This window comes from Coprinopsis cinerea, assembly GCF_000182895.1.
Source record: "Coprinopsis cinerea okayama7#130 chromosome 3 map unlocalized cont3.3, whole genome shotgun sequence".
Lineage (NCBI taxonomy): Eukaryota > Fungi > Basidiomycota > Agaricomycetes > Agaricales > Psathyrellaceae > Coprinopsis > Coprinopsis cinerea.
In genome coordinates, this window is record NW_003307542.1 from 163,625 (window position 1) to 178,940 (window position 15,316).

General features: G+C 51.7%; 4 protein-coding genes across 4 annotated transcripts; 3 read left to right on the forward strand and 1 right to left on the reverse strand.

Annotated features, from left to right (window-relative positions):
- Positions 1–48: 48 nt before the first annotated feature.
- Positions 49–3,660, reverse strand: CC1G_05970 (hypothetical protein; the record flags this gene model as incomplete). The annotated part of the gene is made up of 5 exons (XM_001829709.1): positions 49–731; positions 785–1,066; positions 1,120–2,391; positions 2,452–2,574; positions 2,628–3,660. The coding sequence occupies 5 exons, from the start codon at positions 3,658–3,660 to the stop codon at positions 49–51; spliced, it is 3,393 nt and encodes a 1,130-aa protein (XP_001829761.1).
- Positions 3,661–7,440: 3,780 nt separating this feature from the next.
- Positions 7,441–9,203, forward strand: CC1G_05971 (hypothetical protein; the record flags this gene model as incomplete). The annotated part of the gene is made up of 10 exons (XM_001829710.2): positions 7,441–7,458; positions 7,541–7,571; positions 7,639–7,671; positions 7,966–8,070; positions 8,136–8,168; positions 8,224–8,268; positions 8,332–8,358; positions 8,577–8,605; positions 8,711–8,934; positions 9,194–9,203. 10 exons carry the CDS (start codon positions 7,441–7,443, stop codon positions 9,201–9,203), a joined length of 555 nt encoding a protein of 184 aa, XP_001829762.2.
- An 891-nt stretch (positions 9,204–10,094) lies between these two features.
- Positions 10,095–12,337, forward strand: CC1G_05972 (laccase 4; the record flags this gene model as incomplete). The annotated part of the gene is made up of 11 exons (XM_001829711.2): positions 10,095–10,228; positions 10,282–10,333; positions 10,393–10,461; positions 10,550–10,697; positions 10,764–10,841; positions 10,897–10,905; positions 10,957–11,250; positions 11,320–11,798; positions 11,853–11,873; positions 11,929–12,077; positions 12,133–12,337. 11 exons carry the CDS (start codon positions 10,095–10,097, stop codon positions 12,335–12,337), a joined length of 1,638 nt encoding a protein of 545 aa, XP_001829763.2.
- A 1,144-nt stretch (positions 12,338–13,481) lies between these two features.
- On the forward strand, positions 13,482–15,305 carry CC1G_05973 (hypothetical protein; the record flags this gene model as incomplete). The annotated part of the gene is made up of 4 exons (XM_001829712.2): positions 13,482–13,852; positions 13,904–14,183; positions 14,238–14,840; positions 15,141–15,305. 4 exons carry the CDS (start codon positions 13,482–13,484, stop codon positions 15,303–15,305), a joined length of 1,419 nt encoding a protein of 472 aa, XP_001829764.2.
- Between the last annotated feature and the right edge of the window lie 11 nt (positions 15,306–15,316).

Here is a 15,316-nt window from a genome sequence, read left to right on the forward strand (position 1 = left end):
AGGCCATTTGACCACTGTACACTAGCGACGGACACCAAAAACAAATAATCACTTTCGCTTTACTCGGATACCTCTCTCCCTTCCAGACCCTCCGCCCTCCTTCAAGGCCGCACTATTCAGCTTCGATTCCAAACGTGCAATCTGTCGATTTGACTCTTCAAGCGCATCGAACGCTAGAATGTTCTGCGCCTTGAGCTTCTGCAGCTCCTTCTCGAGACGACTTCGGTCTTCTGAATCTTCATCCCCCTCTTCCTCTTCCTCCTGGACCATCTCAAGACTCGACGAGCTGTCCCTAGCGATCGACCTAGGCCTTGACCTAGAGACACGGAGTGTTCTCGCCGGTGGAGAAGCCTTCGGGACAAGCGGCGTAACCGTGATCACAGGAATGTTGGGAGACGAGGCCTTCGATTCCTGAACTGCCTTGGGCGTGCGCGGGCCACTGGGTACACGAGTCGGATTCGGCATATTTTTCTTCGTTCGGCTGGAGCTCGGCGAGGAGGAAGAAACAGAGCCTTGGACGAGGGCGTCGTACAGCTCTTCTGAGACTGAAACGACCTTTGTCTCCCTAGAACGCGGGTGCTGCATAGGCGGTGCGGGGGCGTGAGCAAGTTGAGGGGAAGCTTTGGCTGCATCGACTATGGCTGCAGATTCGGTTTTGAACAAGGCAGACAGTGGGTCGGATGCTGCGAAAGAGGATGAGGACATGGACATAGCCATCAGGCGCTCGTTCACTATGCGCTGGAGGTCAGTTCGTGTTCATCTGATATGACTGTACAACACTTACGGTCCATCGAGGACGATGTGCTCATCATGGTTGCGACCGAAGTCTGGGATATAGGCGGGACAGGAAGGGGCCGAGAAGGAGGACGCGAAGACGAGTTGGCAAGAGTGACGGTCGACGCGGTTTCGGGGGTGTTCGCCACAGCGGTAGTCGATGCAGTACCAGACATCGACCCCGACCGAACAGCCGACTGGTCATCCTCCACCACAGGTCCAATATCCTGGAGACTACGAGCGAGCTGGGACAGGCCCAGCTTCACAGTTTCTCGTGTCTCTGGTCGTTGACCTGGGTCAGAAGTTAGCATACCAGGCGGGACTGTAATACGACAAAATACTTACCTCCTGGCGCTGTTTGATCGCCACCGTCCCTGTTTACCTCCACCTTCTCCTCCGCTTTGGTGATCTCTACTTGCAGGTCCTTCACACCATCGACCAGGTTGCGCATGATTGACACCACAGCATCGGCGTGTGCGGCCACCCCGCTGTCCTGAGATGGAAGAGCGATCGAAGGGGCCGTGTCTACGGTCGAGAGAGGGACGGAAGTCTGTGGGCCAGTAGTGTCGACGCTCGCATCCCTGATGGGTCGATGGTCAGCCTCAATGGCCCGACCTCGATGTGGTGATGTGGAATCGGGCATGGGTCGACGATGTCCACTGACGGGAGTTGCGTCGCGGACCTGAACCGTATCCCCACTGGCGGTCGAATACACCGACGACGCGATAGACGCAATGCTCGGACGTGAATGCAGACCCCGGATATCCCTCCTCTGGTCGACAATGTCGCCACTGTGAGGACTGGGGCGTCGAAGAGGGGAGCGGAAACGCGGGGGCGAAGGCTGAGGAGGGAAATAAGACTTGTCCAACTCTCTCCTCTTTCCCGCACCAAAACTACCGTGACCTCCAGGAATCCCGTCTCCAAAGGACTTTTGGAGGTAATCGCTGACCTCTAGGAGGCCCGCTGAGATGCTGTTGCCGTGGACGAGGATCCAGAGGAAGAGCTCCCTGTTCCGAGCATCGAGCTCTCGTGCCTTCTTCCAGCGCCCGCCGTCCTGGTTTCTACCCGCGCTTCCGAATATCCACTCGTAGGACATCTCAGCTATAGCCTCGACAGACATGGAGCCTCCCGCCTTGGCCTTCCCGCGAATGGCTTTCTGAACATTCACCAACTGGTTCAGGAACGACAGTAAATACACGAACAGGAAATAGTTGGGAGTCGGAAGCAGGTGGAGGACGAGCTGGGCGATTCGGACTTGTCGTGCACGGTCTACCTGGGGATTGGAGCTTGAACCTTTGGCATGATGCGAGGGGTAGAGGTGATGCGAAAAGGATTGATGGTGGAGGTTGTGGTGAGACTTGCCGCTCTCGTGATCGACACACCATTTCCACAGAACGTCGGCAATGGGGAGAGGAATAAGGGGCTCGGGGAGGGACATCATGTAAGTCGAGAGTAAGGCGCAAATATCGGCAACAGAATCGCATGCCAGGGAGGTGTTGGCTCCGAAATGCGCGGGGCGAGCGTCGTCCGAGGAGTGAGGATCGTTGAAGATGTCCACCAGTTCACGAAGGCGGATGGGGTCTGGAAGGGATTTGAAGAGGTTGGGATCGTAGAGCGCTAGTAGTTGGACGATTATGAGCGATGTTAGAACCGAACAGAAAAGTCTGTCGTACTTACCATCGGTAGACAATGCCTCGATGCATGCCACAACGACAATGGGAAGTTCGAACTCGCAGCCTCCTACACGTAGGGGCTCCCATGCATGGAAAGAGGATTGATCCAGAGCAACGCCAAAAACTCCTGTTCCAAAGCCTGAATTCGCGTAAGGCAGGAAAAAATGAAGCGCCACGTACGGTTCTCGTCAGAGTCTGCTCGTTGTAACGGGGGACGCTTCAGGCCCCGTCTTTCTTCGATGCGGAATGACTGGCGAAGTCTCATATTATGCTGGTCAAGTTCATGCAAGATGCCCAGATCGCGGATGTCCAAGCGTGTCTGCACCTTGAGAGAGGATGCTGATGTCGAAAGGACCTCCAGGCCTTCCACGACCAACCGAGGGTGAGGCTTCACGTAGGTAGGGTAGCCGCCAGGTGGTCGTGGCGGCGGGCGCGGTTTCGGTACCACCCTTCCCCTTGGCCTGGCCTCGATTTCCGGTCGATGTCGCAAGGGCACTGGCGATATCTGCGAAGTACTTTGAAATGCGTCGGGTGCGCCGGAGTCCCTAGAAGGGTAGTGCAATTCGAATGGTTCGGGACTTCGCGCGTAATGGCCGCTGGGTTCTGCAGTGGGATGGGTTGCGGAGGGTTCGGAGGGAATGTGAGGGCTTGGGAACGATGGTTGGCGATTGCCCTTAGCGGGGAAGGGCTCGTGAGGTATGCTTGGAGCTCCTGCTACGTCTGAAGAGTCGGATGGGGTGCCTTGTGGGGATCCAGCTACATCGTCGAGGTTCTCGCCGGGCGAGGAACCATCGGAATACGAGTACGACGCGCGTGATTGGGACCTGGCAAGGTAGTTGGATTCCATGGAACGGCTCGCCTTGAGCATCGGCTCGTCGGCAAACCCGTCGGAATCGTCGTCGAGGTCGTCGGCAAGGCCCCAGGGATGTGAGCGGCGGCTGCGCAGTCGAAGACGGGGTAGCGAGATCGAGGCCGAAAGTCGGTTTCGCGCATTGTGTCCTGCTTCCTTGGTACCTTTGTTGAAGTGGATAGACTTGGAGGGCGGGTTATGAGGCCCATCTTTGCGAGACAAGCCAGAACCTTTGGAAGTGTCGGACTGGTTACTCCTCTCGCCATCCTTTGCCTTCCCTATCCCGAGTTTCGTGAACGATCCTTTTAAGCCTTGGAGAACAGATGAAGATGCTGAAGATGATACCGCTTCTCTAGTGACCATCTTGAGTCATAGGACTTGAGCGACAGAAAGCACGGCGAACCCACCTGAACCACCTGGTCGCTCGTCTCAGGGCAATTTCGAAATGTCCCGTTGTCTCAGTTAGGCCAAGGTTTTAAGCAGAACTTTGCCCTTTCATTACGCTTGATTGAAAGTTGACCCTCTTCAGCGTCTAATCCGAAGGGAGAAAAGAAGCATGTCGATCGTTAGGAGAAGCGTCGACGCATTCTGTCGCTGGGAGATCTGGATGCATGATACGTCGCTGTCAATGGTATTTCAATTGCAAATGAAGCATTTGGAGATGTTACTGTTATTTGTCAATACCTTGGATAAGCATTCAGTACTGAGCAAGTTGAAGAACAGGCTGTATGATGCGAGCGCGAGTCTCTCGCGTGTTGCGTGTTGACACAAATCAATCAATCAATGATGTCCTTTGATGGCCGCGATGCCGATTGCTTCACCGCGGGCGTTAAGATTTGGGAGTGGGCGTTTCCACTTCCACACCTTGCTTGTGCGGTTTGAATGGACAAGGAATGCGACCAAAACCAGCCATTTATAGAGATCTACAACTCGGAAACTTAGCCAGTAACTTGGTTAGCGCTGCCTCGCCGCACTTCGCGCCCTTTTCCAAGGTTTTCCTGTCATCAGACATCATACGACGGAGGCCGAGAGTCGGAAATTCAGAGATGTGGATGTGACGTCTCGCAGAACAGTGAAGTATTTGTCTACTGCATAAAGAGAGTAATACATGCCCGCCCATTACTTGACCTTATCCAACGCGACGTGTAACCCTTGACGCTTGAATCACAGACACTTTATCAAGGTCGCTCGCAGGTACAGTCCAAAAACTCTGGGAACGCGACTTGACATGGAGTTTACAGAGTTTGATTAGGTTCTTTGTACAATTCAGTCGCTTCCACATAGTTACGGCAGAGACTGAAAGTACAGTCGCGGACAATCAAACCCAACCAATTTTTACGAAGCATTTGATAGTCTCCGAAAACCGTCGGAAACGACATGTTTGCCTGAGCCGAAACCCCAGTCAAAAAATGGTACCAATTGGTCCATCGGATTGGCCAGAAAAGGTAACTTGATATCTTGGGCGCCAAAAGTTTGGCCGCCCGGTCATTTTTTATCCCAGTAACCTCAAACTATGTTCAATCGATAGCTTTCAAAAATCACTGTCTGTTCACAAAATTTGAGCCCAATTGACCCATGATTTCTCTGGGAAAATGGTGATTAAGTTTGGGTATCCGCGGAACCCTGACCAACCTTTAGATTACCGAGTGCCATTGGATTTGGCTATGGTTGAGTTTTAGAAGGCTCTGTCCCTTCTAGAACACGAACTGCTGCATGGCGCGCCTACTCAGCAAGCAGGATGATTTTGCAAACCAGATCTCGGTGTGCTCATGCACCTCGAGGCGCTTTTCTCCTAGTTTACAGGTCAATAGATCTCGCTCCCGCACCCCTGAAATTTGGCCACCGGGAAAATGGCGTGGGAAAAACTTCGGAGATGCGTTTTTCGAACGCTTTCGCAAATCCACGTCTCCTGGCAAGAAATCAGACCAAACCACCCATGATTTCCTGAGAAATCTGCGATTTACTATATTTGTTGGGTTTGACTGTCCGCGACTGTATCTACGTGTACAGTCTACTTTACGATGTTGATTTGTCAACTTGCCGACAGACAACGCCACCCGTCTTCCGATCGATTGATGGTGGCTTTGCTATCGTAGTACAGACTGCAACCATCCGAGCACCTCATCTTCGCGTACGTAGGTCGATGGAAGCCCATGGTTGCGGTGGTTTGCACACATTAGTCACTCAGTCGCCACTATACCCAATGGAAAGACTATTCTTTCTTTCCGCAGAAAGGAATACTTACCTGGAACTTCCCATAGGCACAACCGCAACTCCATTTACCATGCCAGACGAAGCGCCTTTTTTCCCACCGCGGCTTTCCTACGGTTATGTCACCCACCCATGGTCATGGTCGATTAAGGAACGCGGGTGCCACAGTCTCGCTACGTTCGACATCTCGCTTCTCACATCGAGGCGTACGTACAATCGTAGACAAAAGACCTTCGTCGCTTGTTTCTTTCCTTCATGCTCCACCTAGAATCGCCACCTTTGCACTGCACCTTCGACCTCGCCCCCAACTGACAGCCCCTATTCCAATTGTGAATCGTGCATGGGTGACGTGGAGAGGTGTTTGGAGGAAGATTCGGCTCTTCAAGTGCGGTTTTGACGGTTAGGGGAGATGCCAGAGTTCGCTTTCCATGGCTGCTTAGCTGTGTCATGCACTTGTCTTTTGGTGCGGCTCTGCCATTTTCTTGATCTCCCGTCTTCGCGGTTGACTCCCAGTGAGAATCGGGGTGCGCCAAATCTTGCTCAGATGTGCCGAAAACCGTGAGAGCTTGTCAAAGCATGCCCAAACACACCCCAGACACGCCCAAAGCCGGCGACACCCTCTTTGGTCATTCCGTCGACATTTCGTCACTCGATCCAATTTCTTTTCTCGCTCTGCTATATGCCCAAACCACTCTCAAATGTACCGATGTAACGAAATCAATCACAAAGGTCCCGCATTATTTTCTGTCGTTTCGCCAAATCCCTAGATCCAGGAATCGTGAAGTCCTCGCTCTGGTCACGCGCAGGCCTGGGCGCCAGGTGACTTTCGATTTGGCTAGACTCTGTGTCGGCCGCATACCCGTCTTGGACTTCTACCACCACCACCACCACCACCACTTTACGTGCAGCACGCCCTGCTACCCACCCCTCCGTTTGACCATCGACCGAGATGAAGGACAACAGCGCGCATTCAGCTCACAGGCGGGCCCGCGGCGGGTGCCAGCAGTGTTGGCAATGGACGTCGTAAATTGCAGATAGGGCTAGGGGAGTAGAACAAGAAGGCGAGCCTTTCGTGTTTCAAACTCCATCCCGCCAGTCCTTTCTGTGACCGCCTTTCCAGCTCCTCAGCTTCTACGCGACCCGCTATAGTCTGTACCAGCTCTCGACAACAGATGTACTCCTAGTTTTGAGCCTCGTGGTATGTTCACTTCACCCCCGACGCTTTCGTCATGCTAACATCCGTCCCGCAGGCCTCTACTATCTTGAAAAGTGTCTCGTAAGTGTCCTACGTTCCCCATGTACCTTTCTGACGTGTTTTCGCTGTCTCTAGACTCGCCTTCCGACCGCCGACCTCGATATCGCAACGGCACGACTTACGGACTTGTAGTGGCTAGGAGGAGACTGGGCAGTATTTGAATTTGGAGTGGATTTGGGATGGTCTGGTGTACCGGTGGATTGGGCATATTTGGGGTGTACTGGGGCAGTGTATGGATGTTCCTAAATATATCCCAGAAATGCTATAAAAGTGGATGATAACAAATTTTTCGTATGGGGCTTTTTGAGCTATGTGAGGACTAGCAGTTTTGTCAAATTTATTTTCCCAAACCACCCCGAGGCATTCCGAAAAAGCCCAGAAATTTGGGAATGTTTGGGCTAGATTTGGCGCACCCCGATTCTCACTGGGGTTGACTTGGATTTCATGCCATTCCACAGATATACGACTATCTAATAACCCTTCCATATGAAGTGGGTGTTCCTACAGGAAACTGAGGACTATTTCTGAAGCCACTCGCCCCATTCAGGTTGCGTTCGTACGGCCCTCTGTGTATCCATCCTTTGGCGTGCCACTTTTCTATATCAATCGCTATGGATCTTTCATCTTGCACGCCTTGATGACTACATGTACGCGCTGTAAACCACCTTTCCGAGTCCATGGAACTGACAAAAGAGGTATAGTCACCTTGGCTCCAAACTCTCCTGAAGTACGGTCGCCTCGTCATACGAATGACATTGATTCTGACACCGACAATAGGTCTGTGAAAGGCTCTACAGAGGGTGGTTGTGTACGTTGCTCCAAGTTCTCTTTTGGCCTAGTCATCCCAAATCGCTGATCCCGCTTCTCTACTCTAGGGCTGGCGGCCATTAGTGGCAACGTTGCGCATAGTAAGGGGCCCATCATCCTCCGACGAAATTTCAGAGAAACTTACGACGCTTAGCCATCATTTTCCTTCAAACCTGCGCCATCTGGTACAACCGCAAAATGATCGTTTATCCTCTGTTCCTCATACTGCTGGTACGCGAGTCCTAAGTCTTGTCCGTTTGTGTCATGTCGCATTGAATGCAAATACAGGGCAAAGCTGTCGTTTCCGTTGTACTATTGCAGATACAACTCGATAGCACGATATGTCAGTCTCTTCAAGCCACGCCGTCCTCCAGGTTGACTCACAGTCCATCCAGTCTTCGATCCCTTCTCTTTCGAACCAATAGCATACGGATGTCGAATGGCTGCCACCCAGTTTGTCTCCCGATGGGTCTTCATGATCGTTTTTATCTCGGAGTTTCGTGAGTTCTGTCACGCTTCTTATCCACCATTGTTTCCCCTGACATCCCCTTTCACACAGTTACAGTCGCTGCCACTATGGTGAAAGCAGTTCAACATCGTGAGTCTCCAGTGCCTTGCTCGTGCAGTGGGTTTAATTTGTCCCTATTGGATAGTTCGTCAATCCAACTCGTCCTGGGTATCCGAGCTGTACAAAAACGGTAGGTCTATGTCTCTACTTCTGAATTTATTGCTGAGCGAGCTGACCTCAATTCTCATCGCAGGGATTATGTTTAGTGTTTCCATCCTCCGTACGTCCGGGTTCCGCATCACCGCGCAGACAGGGTGCAGTAGTAACAGGCTTCCGTCGCCATAGTTCTCAGCTTCTTTAATATGCTCATGCCTGAGCTGGTAGTGGGGCTCCATTTGGTGAGTTGTTCACCAACGTTTCGCTTTCTCCCAACGTATTTCTCACCATTCTGTCATTTCCGTGTCGCTACGACCCTTGCTGCCAATTAAATGGCAACAGCCTCCGCCCTATATCGCGATTTTGGCTCCGTGAGTATCTCATCACCATATCTAGTCAATCCGAACTAGAGGCCGCACACTCGTTCACCCCATCTCAAGGACCTCTTGACTAACCATCGTCCTCGCAGGTTTCAGTCGACAATGGAGTCGGTGCTGTGCAATAGGGTCATGTTTATTATCCTCAAGCAACGCCGTTTAAACGCGGGACACGAAGAGTTTTGGTTATCGGAAGAACCGAGAGCACCTTCGGACAACCTTTCCAGCGAGGGGATCTTCACCAGTGTGTACGAGAGCACCGGACAGCAGAAGTCCGACGAAGTCGAATTAGGGGTTCTGTCAGGGAGCAGGTCTATACAGCAGTGAGTAGATCCGGCAGTAGAGGTGTATACCGTTTAGTTTGTATAATATAATAAGAGACTCCTGGAGACGCTGGTGATGATCTTTCGTGATACCTGTCTTCCGATGATCGCGATATCGTACTCGTGGCTGCAGTTATCCCTCCGACAGGGAGTCCAACTTGTGAAAGAGGAAGGGGGAGGGGGTTGGCAGGAGCCCAGTTCACGTAGCCAAAGGAAAGTCTTAACTGAGGCTCGAATCCTCGAAAGGGTGGTACTATAGACCGAGTTAGCGCCCAAGTAATGATCCGGGAGTTTGGACGACTCTGATTCGAGTTGGGACGCACTTAATGCGTTTCGACTCTGCGGAAGCCACGGACTGCCAAGGCAATCGACCGGTACGCGGTTGGTGGGTCCCTGGATAACCGCGAGGCAGCGTGCGATGAGGCTCGAACAGATCCGCCATGTGTTTGAAATCATGTTTCATTAGCTTTGAGCAGGTAAAGGGTGAGGCAAAACTCCAAGCAATGATAATCGATGCCCTTACTAGCCACTAAGGGAATAGCCTCGAGACCCGCACCAAGTTGGCAGTGCAGGGTTTTGGATCATACCTTCGGACACGTCGGTAGTCTGGAGAACAAGGTAGGAGTCTGTGGGCGCTTGGTGGACATCAGCTCTGAATCACTGCCCTTGGTGCCCGCGTCGTCAATATTATTCGCAGTCCCAAGGCATTTTGGGGGTCCACAAGAGGCATCGGGAGCCGAATTGGAGACCAATTCGTTTTTTTCGGACGGTTTGTCAGTTTTTCTGTGGGCGTGGGCGCTTGCTTTTCCCTCCATATTGATAGATTGAGACTAAGTATATAATTGTGTAGAGTGGCGTTGAGGACTCGTATTTCATCCCGACATCGTCGCCTTTCCACCGGCCACCTGTTGGTAGAACGCCTGCACAGGAGGTATGAAGATCACTTCAGATTCTCAAAGAAGCCTCCAGCCTTAATATCATCCATAGTACCCACTCGACGATAGGATTCTCTGCCGCTTTAACGATCGGTCGAAGTATAAAGGCAATCCTCAAAAAGGAACGTTTAGGGGTGGAGAGCTTGTTCACCTTTCTTCCTTCCACGTCCTTCGAAACCGTTGCCTCCTTCTTCACACTGACAGAAGACCGCGACTGCCCATATCATGCGAGATAGCGCGTTACCGGTCCTCTTCCTTCTCTTCGGCCTCTTCCCTGGAATCCAAGGGAAAGTCTTGAGTTCGGCATCTACGTTAGTTGTGCACAACCAATTCGTCGCACCAGACGGCTTCAATCGCTCGTACGTGGCACGTTTCCCGTGGCTTCAATTGCTCATATCCTCTTCTGGATTAGTGCGGTCCTTGTGAACGGCGTTCATCCCTCTCCACTGATCAAAGCGAATAAGGTGCGTTGCATCAATAAACGTGTTTTTATCTGATGTTGATTAACTGCCTCTTCATCTAGGGTGAAACGTATTATCTGAACGTCGTCAACAAGCTCCATGACTCCACTATGCTTAGGAGTACCAGTGTCGTACGTTTAGTCCTTTCTCGCTTTCTCGAAGGTGTAGTCGACTGACTCGTGGTTGATCGTGATCGCATGATCGTTCGACTTTATTCAGCACTGGCACGGTCTCCTCCAACATGGGACGGCCTGGGCAGATGGATCACAAAGCGTGAGCCAGTGTCCGATATCCCCTGGACACTCATTCGAGTATCGCTTTCCAGGCGGTGACCAAGCTGGGACCTTCTGGTACCATTCTCATTTTGGTAGGCCCATTTCCATTTTCGACGACGCGACCGCGTGCGCGCGGCCTGACATATCACCCGATTCAGGTACTCAGTATTGCGACGGATTACGAGGTCCCTTTGTCATATATGACGAAAATGATCCTTATAAGCACCTTTATGATGGTACGAGTCATGTTGGCTTCCCTCAATTTAAGAAATTAAACATTACATCTACCAGTGGACGACGGTTCGTACCAGTCTTCATGAACGATCCCACGGCTCTAAAGCACCGATTTAGAGAACACCATTATCACGGTCGCAGACTGGTACCATACCCCTGCACCGTCACTTCCCATTCCCGCCTTCGCAGATTCCACCCTGATCAACGGCAAGGGTCGCTACCCCGGGGGACCCAAAGTCGATCTAGCCATCGTCAACGTCGTGAAAGGAAAGAGGTACAGGTTCCGGCTCCTGTCTCTTGCATGCGAGCCCAACTACCAATTCTCCATTGATGGACATCGAATGACGATCATTGAAGCGGACGGGTACTTGACAGAACCTGTCGTGGTGGACAGGATCCAGATCTTCACAGGTGCGCACAGTCCGAATCGACTAGACTGGAAGCTTGGACCCCCCAACCGTGCTAATATCAGCTGTACAGGCCAACGATACTCTTTTATCCTTGAAGCCAATCGACCGGTGGCTAACTACTGGATTAGAGCGCTTCCAAATTACGGTAATAACGGACTTACCCTGGGCTTCGAAGGCGGAATCAACTCCGCGATCTTGCGCTATGCTGGTGCACCAAAATCCGAGCCGATATACAGTAATTGGCCTCTTGACCGTGGCGTTCAGCTGCTAGAGAGCATGCTACATCCTATTTACAGCCCTCCTGCGCCTGGTCCACCCGTCCCAGGAGCCGCCGACGTGAACATCTACCTCGACATGGGCTTCCAACCTGAAAGTCTCACGTATACTGTCAACGGTAGTGTGTTCGAGCCCCCATCTGTCCCCGTCCTTCTGCAGATCATGAGCGGGGCCAAAAACGCTGCCGAGCTACTACCGAAAGGCACCCTTTATCCTCTGAAGAGAAATCAAGTCGTCGAACTCACTGTTCCAGGAGGGCTGATTGGTGGACCGGTATGTCCTTTGGGAACTCTTCTAAAGGAGCTTCTTGACATTTGAGTTCGATAGCACCCTTTCCATCTTCATGGAGTACGTTGTTCTCTCCAATCCGCCGGCCCAATGGCAAAGCTAACTTGGTTACTAGCACTCCTTCTCTGTCGTCAAAAGCGCGGGAAGCCAAACCTACAATTTCGACAATCCTGTTCGACGGGACGTCACAAATGCTGGAGAGGAAGGGGAGGAGGTCGTCATCAGGTTTGAGACCGACAACTCTGGGCCCTGGCTCTTCCACTGGTAAGTCCAAGTTCGCAATTTGCTTGGGGATATTGATGAAGTGTGCGCCCCGTAGCCACGTTGAGTTCCACCTCCAAATGGGCCTGGCCATCGTATTCGCAGAAGACATTGAGGGCATGGTGGATAGAAACCCGGTGCCTGGAGCATGGAAAGAGCTGTGCCCTATTTACGATGCACTTCCCGAGGACGAGAAGACTGTGACCATCTTGGAGCCCACAAATAACACGGAAGTTTCCTCCGATGCTCCCACCACAAACTAGATTCTTCGTTTTGATTCTTCGTTATTGGACATTGCTTTCTCGATTGGACAACTACCTCATGGGATTTTCTAGTGACACTGAAAATATGTTACATCTCCCTTCCTTTAATAAATTAATGCTTTCCGAGCGCACCGATTGCCAAGCGCTGAAATCGGACTTCTTCGAGTGTTAGAGGAGATCCATTCGCCTCAGGACGCATTTTCGAATGTGGGAGATGAACTGAGCTGCCATTCACTTGGCTGCAGGACTCCAAGATCATTTTACAGCAGGGTTGTTCTCTGTGACCCGCGCTGCATTTCGAGCTTCGACTAGGTAGGCGATCGCTTGGCACTAGGCGGTGCGGCAGGCCGGCACCTATGACCTTGCCCCAAGCCCTTGTTCTGGTCTCTGTTCAATAGAGAGTGCTTTTTCATACATATTCCATATCATATACATGTTCCGATGTACATAATTACTATTCCAGGGGAACCATACTGTCGATAGACTATAGTGTTGGGCATTTTGGGGAACAAGCGAGGTGGACAAAGAGGAGAAGAGAATCCTCGCATTGTAAGGGCGGGATACAAGTATGGAGGCGGTGTTGGGACCGTTAACCATGACGGTAAAGCAGCGGCGGGTTCCCAGCGGGCGTTTACCGTGAACGTTGAATGGGGATGAAGCAAAAAGCAAAAAGATGGGTATGAATTAGAGCGGAGTGAAGAAATTGAAGCGGAGATGTAGGAAAACGCGGTATTACTTGAAAAGGAAGGTAAGCGGATGGGATAAAGCCTTGCTTGGGGCAAGGAATTGTTTCGTTCGACTGACATGTCACCGTCTTCACTTTCCTCGCCGCCGTCATGTTGTCCCCTTCTTACCTTTTGAAACTGCCTTTGGAAATTAAACTCCATATTTATCTTCAGTTAGACGCAGAAGAAATTGTCTCTACTCGTCAGGTACGGCAATAAAAAGAAGAATGTCCCAAACGCGTCGTACTGATGTATTCCAGACTTGCAAAGAGCTTTACAACGTTGAGAAAGCGTTTTACGACGCCATATGGAATAGTTGCCTTTCCAGAATTTGCCGCTCAAACGAGATGTTTGCATCTACGTATAAATGGCGTCCGAGATCTCCTAAAACCAGGGAATTCGTGGCCAGGAGGGTCAATATGGTGGAGCCAATCCTCGAAAATGCTCGAAAAGCCAAATCCGACGACCCACCGAAAAGCGACGCTTTCGAGCTCATCTATCCGCACGATACACCGGAATACGATCCCGATACAGGCGAGGAATATGGGTTCCAATTCATCGAACTCCTTCCTGGTGGGCGCTTTCTTCTCCTGGTCACCAGGCAAAGCCTTTATGTATGGGATTTTGCACCTTACCTTGAAGGACTTGCGGCTCCTGTCGAGAGAAAGTTGGCCCTACCATTGCATTACGCACATGACACACAGGTCCTCCCCTCCCTGGGCCCCGATTCCACCTCTGTACGGTTATTGATTTGCATTAAATCCCACTTTGGCGAATTCGCACAACTTTAGTACGCCCTGTTCCCTATCCAGAGTGTGCCCCGCTAAAATTTACCATTCAGTGGAGACTGGGACTCGGAGAGGTTGAGAGTTTATTGGGTCATGGAACTTTCCTTTGGAGACGACGACCTTCGACTCCGGAAGATTGGTGAATTTCCAATACTCTACCCTCCTTCGGACGCTGGCGATGAGTACAAGGAGTTATGCCAAGAAGACCTTGAATTCAGCGAAGAAATCATTATATTCCGGATACTGCACACCGTCGTTCTCTGGAACGTTGTCAAGAATGGGTACACAGTCTGGGAGCTCGACAAACGCGACCCGCCGGCGATCAGATATCAGGTCAGAACCAAGCCCTGTTTCGCGATAAAACACAAAGATTCACCGATATCCTAGATGGTGGCAGTGGGCGGTAACGTCTTGATTTTCGAGGACAACTCATTGATTGTGTACGAAGTTCCGCCGCTGGTCCCACTCCCAGCTCCAGGCAGCGCCCTCGATCTTGCCCACCCGCCGACGACTCCGATTCCTCGCCAAACGGCAACAGTGCTGCCGGGGTATGCTCTTGTCTGCGACAGCAAATGTGAGCCCTGGAAAGCCTCTGCTGGCTACTTCCGGCCCCCACTTTTCTACGTGCGCCACGTGAACCCTACGGATGCAACCACAAGGACTGCTTGGTACAACATTGCTGTGGACATGGATTCGCCCATGCCCGTCCAAGTCACCGAGCTGGGATGGGATACGGTGCGAGACCCAGCCGGCTACGAGAAGGTTTGCGCCTTCGAGCGACCCTGCAATGGGAAGGTCATTGGAACCTCCATATGGCGTCGACCATTGCCGCATATCCCTGAATCAATGGTCCCTCAAGCTGCATTTCTGCGTGTATCCCTCTCCAAGCCATCTCCTCGCTCGTTAGCTCGGCCCAAGTCACAACCGCACGAGTCAATGCTCTATCTCCTTACAAGGATAGAGGGCATCGATTGGAGCTGGGATGACGAGGTCAGCTGTGACTTTTGTCCGCTGTCGGGGATATTGGTGGTTGTCAGTCGTCGTTTTCGGGGGGAACACCTTCTACCTGCAAAGCGAGTGCAGGTATTCGACTTGATCCGGCCACTGCTGCGATAGGTGGCCATTGTCTGACAATCTTAGACTATGATACTTCCATACCTTGTGTTAATGGGAGCAATCCTCGACAATAGAATAGCCATGGACTGATTACTCGATTGAGATGCACGAGAAGGCTGCACGAGAAGGGAAGACGTTGAGAAGGGCGCTATACTACAATTCAAGTATGGTTAGCGTAACAGCCTGACCCTTGCAGGTGCGGGAAACCTGCTGGAATGGCACTCCATCGGCCTGAGCGCTGACTTCTTGACTCCGTCGAGGATTATCATCAATCTGGCGCAAGTCGCAAGGCCTCTGTTCACAAGTCGGACCGCCTCGACAGGCCCATTCGACGATTGAGATACATACAA